The sequence below is a fragment of the Aspergillus pseudotamarii genome (genome assembly GCF_009193445.1).
Source record: "Aspergillus pseudotamarii strain CBS 117625 unplaced genomic scaffold BDV38scaffold_74, whole genome shotgun sequence".
NCBI classification, from domain to species: domain Eukaryota; kingdom Fungi; phylum Ascomycota; class Eurotiomycetes; order Eurotiales; family Aspergillaceae; genus Aspergillus; species Aspergillus pseudotamarii.
Window position 1 is genome coordinate 167271 of NW_022475088.1, and position 7945 is coordinate 175215.

General features: G+C 47.1%; 2 protein-coding genes across 2 annotated transcripts; one reads left to right on the forward strand and one right to left on the reverse strand.

Moving 5' to 3' along the window:
* Positions 1–68: 68 nt before the first annotated feature.
* On the reverse strand, positions 69–2637 carry BDV38DRAFT_287310 (uncharacterized protein; the record flags this gene model as incomplete). The annotated part of the gene is made up of 3 exons (XM_032060829.1): positions 69–281; positions 335–2423; positions 2528–2637. 3 exons carry the CDS (start codon positions 2635–2637, stop codon positions 69–71), a joined length of 2412 nt encoding a protein of 803 aa, XP_031909026.1.
* Positions 2638–5650: 3013 nt separating this feature from the next.
* On the forward strand, positions 5651–7595 carry BDV38DRAFT_198708 (dolichyl-phosphate beta-glucosyltransferase). Its single transcript, XM_032052410.1, has 3 exons — positions 5651–6036; positions 6161–6946; positions 7036–7595. Exons 1-3 carry the CDS (start codon positions 5920–5922, stop codon positions 7378–7380), a joined length of 1248 nt encoding a protein of 415 aa, XP_031909027.1. The 5' UTR covers positions 5651–5919; the 3' UTR covers positions 7381–7595.
* Positions 7596–7945: the final 350 nt, after the last annotated feature.

Sequence of the window (7945 nt, forward strand, 5' to 3'; positions counted from 1 at the left end):
GGGCTAAACAAGACACGGAAGACTCCGTCAGACCTGTCATAAGAATATCTATGTTTGAATTATGTATTTTAACCTGTTGACGGAGGACACGGTACGCCGTCTTGTAGACCGGGCAACTGGAACCTATGCCTTACCAGGTATAGAGCACTACCAGGTTTTGTTTCCACCATCTTCTCGAGTTCTGAAATTGCCTCAGATTTCAGAGCCGTCTCGAGTTCCAGAGCAAATGGCGTCAGGGAAAACTGTCGCGAAGAAGGGTCGTATGATATCCAACGATTGAACTAAAAGATGTCAGTAAAAGCATCCACACTCTCGCTTGCCCACGAGCACACACCTTCGCCAGTCTCACACCCAACCAGAGACACCGGTACATTCTAGAGATACTCAGGGACTCTCGTTCGACATTCCGCCCATCTTGATCAGAAGGGCAATTCTCAAAGAACGATGAAGGATAATAAACTTGGCTCCAGAGCTGGCCACGAATGAGGAAGTCTTCCGGAAGCCAACTTGTTTCATTAGAGATAGGAAGCTCGGCCCCCTCGATCAAGTTGAAGTCAAATTCATCCAGTGAGGTCAACCAACCCTGAACCAGTCTTTGAAGAAAACTCGGTTGAATGATCATATTGAGGAAGATGACAATTCTGTTCCAAGGAACTACGGCTTCAACACATTTCATACCAGACGCGGTATATGACAGACACCATAGGAATGCCAGGGAGGTATGGAGTGCGGGGAATAGATTCATGTTGTTAACATGTTCAAGCATAACGGAGAACGTCTCAAAAGCAAGGGAAGACCCATAAGCCAGTTGGGAGAGATCCTTTTGAGCCCCAAGTGCAAGGAAACTAGTCACAGCCTCATGGGCGCTTGTGACGGGGTCCTCGGCAGCAGCGAGGCTCTCAAATGGGTTTGGATGCTCCGTAGCCACTTGGTGAAATTCAGCGCATAGGAGAGAATCACTGTTACTGTATTCTAGCATTGCCGCAAAATTAGAAGAAGTGAGGTAAACTCCCTGCATTCTGAAAGTCACGCCCACTCGGGGAATATACTTTTCCAAGGATAACAAGAACTCATCCGCTGATTTAATGAAATGAACTGTAGTAGCTTGCGTAAAAAGGTAGCCATGGGCGGACACAAAGGCGGTCGTGACATGGGGGTAACCAATCACTCTTGGACCTTGCAAGAGCGGGCTAAAGAAGCGCAGGATACTCACCCTGGTGCGTGGGAATGGACGCACACTAACCAGGGATTTTGTGTAGTAAAACAGCTGCTGGACAATATCGGGCCGCGCTAGAACCCCGAGATGGTGTTGGATCCTGCCGACATCAGGGTTCTTATCTACTGCCTTATTGTACCAATGTCTTGCAATTCCAACCCAGATCTCATGATCCAGCAAGCCACGTTCTTCAATAACAACCCCATATCTTGACAGGTCTCCAAGGCACTCAATCCAGGTTTCTTCAAATGCCGGGACGGTCTCTAACAGCAGTGTCAACATTGAGTAAGCCAGATAAATGAACGTCAGCATGTGTTCGAGGGATTCGGGAAGTCGACGATGTAATAATTCCAGAAATGTCTGTATTCCGTAGCGCCACATACGAGCGGGCACATTGTACTTTTCTGACGATTTTCTCAAAGCTAGGTTAGCCGACGGATGTTGCGAGGCCATGAAAAAGTCGTGATGCTCTTGGAGTAAGGTTCGATGTAGGGCGATCAAGGCTTGCCATTGCTGATGGGACAACTCGCTTTCCTGTACAAATTGTTGTTTGACGATGTCGATACACTTCTTCTCCACCATGACGAGCCCGGCGTAGATACCTCGAACCTCATTGGCTAATTGATCTTCTGTTATAGGATGAGTTTCTGGCTGTAAGATGATCCCAGTTGATTCTATACCTCCAGCTACCGCAGAGTGCCCTCCAACCATCTTCTGTTCATGGCTCAAACTCTCTCTAGATTCGTTTGATATAGGCGCGGAAGCCATAGCGCCCTGTGTAAGGTTCGCATTCGGTATATGTGGGCTTTCATTCAAAATCTGGTTGGAGTCTCTTTGGTGGTGTGTCTGTGAAAATTCCCCATTGAGATCGCCCGGCGATTTAGTAGAAGCACTACGAAAGTGAGTATCGGTTTCGTTGAATTGGGCCTTTGCCATTGGACTTTCAGTAATTGGCCTGCGGATTGGACGATCGGGAGAGGCGCTGGATGGCCCCCGTCTGCTTTGCCGTGACTGACAGCGCCTCTTGTTCGGAGATACCCATACGCTATCCGGGTCACTTAGGCCATCTGCGAGATAACCAGTCGGAACATCACCACTCGACTCAAGTCTCTTCAAAAGGGAAGAACTGGTGGAGTGGCGCGCCTGGTTGGTTGAAGATGACCCTGCTGGGGACCCAGCATCCGATACTAATGGTACAACCGGCTTCCTGCGTAAAAGGTCAACATCTTGCTGCAATGGCCGGTGAGTGGCTGGTGGCATCCTCGACACATCTTTTAACAGACGCCACCTAACGATGCGTGAATTACTCACTTGGAGAAGTCTGCCTCGACTCCAACTTCGGGAGAACCCAAATGCTGGTCTCTTACAGGATCTCGGAATCGTAAAGGAAAGGTTTCCCGATCAACATTATCGTCGCTCATTGTAGTTGGTAAAAGCATAGACGATATGTCATCTGGTTCCGTTAGCGGCTTAACTCCGAAGTTCCAGAAAATATCAGGTTCAAGAGAAACAGGATGTTAAAAAAAAAAAAAATTGAAAAAAGGAAAAATGAAAGAAAGAAATAGTCTTGTTTATTTACCAAGGGTGTATTAGAGTATGCTAAATGCGTAAAAATAAATCAAGCTTGCTTGATACGAGGAAAGACCGAGAGTGTTAGAAAGAGTTGATCCGTTCCAGTCACAGAGCCTCCCGAATTGTGCAGTCTATGTTCATATATTGGAGGCTCTGGAGCACGTTGCAGAAGAGAGATATAACAAAAAGTGGGTCTAATTATGGTACAAAGAGAATATTCAAAAGCTTACCTGGGACAAAGAGGTTACTTATGAAGGAAAGAGGGAGGTAATATTATGGGTTAGGCAACTAGCCTCATCTTCCATCCATCTGCCTAGTAGATAAACGAACAAATTAGATCGGGACGCGGTGCATTGACACACGAAGAAAACCCACAACTATAGGAATATCACGACGTGACTCAAAGAGTGAAAAATAAGAACAGTTAAGATATGGAGCAAAAAGTGACAACCATGGTGTTGAAGAGAGAGGTTGAAGGCGGAGAGGGGCAGCAGGAAATCGTCCGAAGCTGGCTGGGGTTATACTTTACTTAATAATGCCTAATATTCCCAAGTCAAAGCAAGCCACTTCCGGATAGTCAGCCCGCCTTTCAGTTGCCTTCTAGACTATTGTGTTTGTAGCTTACCGGTTGATCCCTGAATAATTTCTCCCGCCCGGTAAAAAAAAGCAAAAAATAATAAAAAAAAACAACCAACCTTTATTTTATTTTATTTTATTTTTCCTTTTTCAAGGATCCCACCAATGTACGATAACTAATCTGGATACTGCATTGAAGATCAATTCTAATCTACGAGATATACCGATCGTCTAGGACGTGAAGAGAATCGAACAGAACCGCTCCAACCAGTGGTAGCGCCACATATTATGTGGCGCACCCATGATGCTGTTCTATGACGCACTTCTCGATCCATACCAGTTCTGCGATCTATCCTCGTGGATCTGACAATGACCATGATGTTCACCGACAATTTAAATGCTTGCCAATACCCAACGATCAATCCTTGTAGACTTCCGTTGCAATTATCTCATTGTTTAATAATCCACCAACCATTCTAAATGCGATCCGATTCCGTGCTATTAATAGTGAATTGTCGAGAAGGCTGTGCTCTGGAAAGTTACCGATAGACACGGGTATCGTAGTTCAGATTTGGAAGAGTTGCCTGACGGCCTAAATCGCCTGCCGATTGTCACGGGTCCCCTGATTGGCTAGTTCAAGCAACTCGCACCACCTGTCCGCATCGACTTGCATTCCTGGCTCCAGCAAACATCAACGCGCGTGAGCCTCGAGCCTCTTGTGGGTACTAATACGCAACAGTCAGTAGTTTCTGTTATGAGTCAATTCTGCAAACTGTCTTTCATACTCGCCTAGGTATAAAAGTCACAAGTTACACCTATCCTGCCAGGTTGTCTTGAACAGAGCAACCAGCCTGTCTCTCTTTCTACACTAGGAGTCTTGCCGATAATGCGTCAGCTTACTAGTATGTCTCAGTGTATAGTTCGTGGTGCTCGGATGCCAGCAAATACGACCGTTAGATGTCAAGGGGATGGGTCATTGCGTGCCAAATCGACCGAGCCTCGCCTATCCCCGGTCTACCCGAGCCAAGGACGAATAGAAACATTGTCTCTGGGCATACAGTTTATCGCTTGGACTGCTGAAGGTTATCGGGTATCGGTCCCAAATGATTTTGTAAAGAATAAGACTCTGGACAGTTGCCTTCCCTTGCGTGGACACCGCTTCTTCTGTCCTCTCCTGTGTCCCCTAACCTGGATCGGACTCGCCGCCATGTCTCAAGCAGAGCGTGCTATCGATGACTCCTGGGCAGATCTCGAAGCCAGCATAAATACGTGCACATCACCTTTAATGATGGCAGTGTGTTGCATACTACGTCAGTAGAATACCCGCATTGTTAGCCTTGGTCGGCGAACAACTTGCCTTCGCTGAAGCGGCAAAGTCTAGGTCTGTAGTGAAAGGTTTAAAGGCCACCAGATCTGGTCAATCAGCAAGGACTTCGTCCACCCGTCAGCCCTGACAAGGCTCGGAGCCTTGTAAGTAGGAAGGGTGCTTCAAATCTGGTTGCCATGTTCTATGTGGCTCTTCATTTACAAATGGGTGCACTGCCTCATACAGTTATGTCATTAGGGAGCCGTGTTGACCAGGAAGACCGCGGTAGATTGAAAATTGGTAAACATCGTTTGCGTTTTATCGGGCTCTTGAGACCATTACTTTTCTTCACTTTCTCTACTGTCCACCATGATAATGTCGACGTGTGTGAGCTATAATTCAAGGAAAGATCAGGACACATACTCCTCGGCCGACCGCCAAACGATGAAATGAATATATGAACAGGGGAGGTTTATATTAAACATCCCTCCCGCGGCTACTTCCAAGCCCGGTTAAGACTCGTATCCTAATTTCTCCATTTATGGTGAAATGGGAATTGTTGCTAACCTACAGTTGCTTCTGCGGAAACTTGCAAATACATCCCAGGCGCAGCTTTCGCCCACTATAATAGTGTACTATCTTGAACCACATATACTTCCTTTCTCCACTGCGTGTCGATTAGCTTGGTATGGAATGTTTGACAAGAGTTAGCTCTGTAATATCTGCGATTTATTTTTTCAACTATTGCAAGGGTGCTGGTCAATACTCTCAGATCGAATCAAAAAGGATTCTAATGGACAGGGGCGTCGTTAATTAGCCTAAACCAGCAACTAGTATTCCAGACCTAAAGGCTTACGTTGTTGGATATCCATCGCAAGAATCGTGGGACGCTAAAACTGTGGGGTGCCTTACGAACATCCGCCGCCAAACCGCCCCAAATCCTCCAATGAGTACCCGCGCAGCGGAATCCACTAACACCAAAAGGCCAAGCTGGCGACAGGAACGTGTCGGAGATATGTCCGCTTGTTTCCCCCTCACATCGTCTCCCCCATCCATCTCGACGTCCCCGTCCATAATGCTCTTCCTCGATCATTCTGTCCGATTTTCATAGTAGTTCTTTCTCCAAGACAGGCTCCGTGTCGCATGGCTGGCCAAGTCCGGATTGTCCCTGTTCAGTTGAGCGCTTAAGCTCATACTATACTTGTACCAGACAACGTATCCTCAATATCTACAATTGTTCGACTCTACCATGTCACAAGAACCGTGGACTGAGGTTTGCGCTCAATGCGCCCAGCTCCTTTCCAGCGTTCCCCCAAATATTCTCCTTGCCGCTCTTATCGCGACTCTGCTCGGGGCTTTCGTACTCGTAAGTGCCATGTGTCTTATATCCTACCTTCCTGACAGTGTTCTTTCTATATGATACAATTGGTCCCTAGGGCTATTTATGAAGATTGACTAACTGGCCTTCTTTCTTTCGCATACGTGTGCAGGCTTACATAGCGCTCTTTTTCGTCGCCCCTGTACCCCGAGAACCCTTTCCAGAAGAGAAGAAATACCGAACACTGTCGACGGATGGATCAATCACGGAACCCCAGCAATTACCTTGCTGGCAAGATTCCCTGTCCAAGCGCCCCAATCGGACACCCGATCAATCAACTATTGAAAAAGCCGACCTTTTTATGTCCGTGGTGATACCAGCCTACAATGAGGAGAAACGGCTTGGGGGCATGTTGGAAGAAGCTGTCAACTACTTAGAGCGGTCATATGGAACGCTACACAATACTATTGATGAAAATGGTATTGCCAAAGAGGAAAAGACAATTCGACAGCGGAAACCGGCCAATGGGAATATGAACGGCCATGCAGCGACAGGTCCTGGAACCGAGAAGGGCTGGGAGATAATCATTGTATCTGACGGGTCTAGGGATAAAACTGAAGAGATGGCGTTTAGTTTTGCCCGAGACCATCAACTCTCACTGCACCCCAAAGGTTATGCTGGTCCTTGGACCCCAGGCACTCAAGAGGGGGTTCACATACCCCCAGGGACAATTCGAGTCGTGACGCTGTCTGAGAACCGAGGAAAAGGAGGCGCCGTCACCCACGGCATGAGACATGTCCGGGGTCAATATGTGGTCTTTGCCGACGCCGACGGAGCTAGTGATTTCCAGGATCTTGGGAAACTTGTCACTGCTTGCCAGGACATCGAGGACACCGAAGGCCGTGGGGTAGCGGTGGGCTCCCGAGCGCATATGGTTGGGAGTGAAGCTGTTGTTAAGGTGAGAGAATCATCCCTCTGTGAATTACTCGGTCAATTCCGTGCACTAAACCCTGTCGCGGCATCTGGACTAATTGACATGTTATACAGCGGTCGAAGTTACGCAATTTCCTGATGCACTCTTTTCACTTAATCTTATGGCTTTTGACACCTGCCAAGACTGCTACCATCAAAGATACCCAATGCGGCTTTAAATTGTTCTCCCGAACATCGCTGCCTTATATCATCCCGTATATGCACTCGGAGGGATGGATTTTCGACGTGGAAATGCTCATGCTTGCTGAATTCTCGGGAATCCCAGTGGCGGAAGTTCCAGTTGGCTGGAGAGAAGTGACTGGAAGCAAGTTGAATGTGATTCGCGACAGCATTGGAATGGCCTGGGGACTGGCGGTCCTCCGAGCTGCATGGTCCCTAGGCGTGTATAGACGCGCATGAGCTTCCCCATCTAGAAGGAGTTAAGGAAAGATAAATGATTTGTATTTACTACGATTACTACTTATTTCGGCATTTCCAATTTCTACCAAGTCATACCCCTGTGAATGTTGGACATCTACCTCCATACACCGGTTTAGCAAGTGGCAAACTTGGCCTTACAGCAATAAGATTAGTTAAAAGAGACGAGAAACAAGTTGAAACGAGAACGGATAAACTATGACGTCTACACAATCAGACAGCCATATATAGTGGACAGGGAACCATCGAGCTCCTTAGCGCGTTTCAACAAAATCCCATCCGTCTATACTATACCAACAAGAAGAACTATAGTACCTCCCTAGCTCCTATTGAAGAGGTTTTAACCATATCCACCAAATCCCGGTGGCAACTTAACTTTCCCAAAAGAAAAGATTTTCACCGTTTTTCTCCTTCACAAAAATAAACTTTGATCGTCCCCTGAAGCCGGTTGGTTCGGACCGAATTTCGTCGTGGAAAACATCCTTTTCTCGGAATCGGGAGCGATGCAGATGAATGGGTTAGCTGACCGATTTAGTGGTGTGATGCT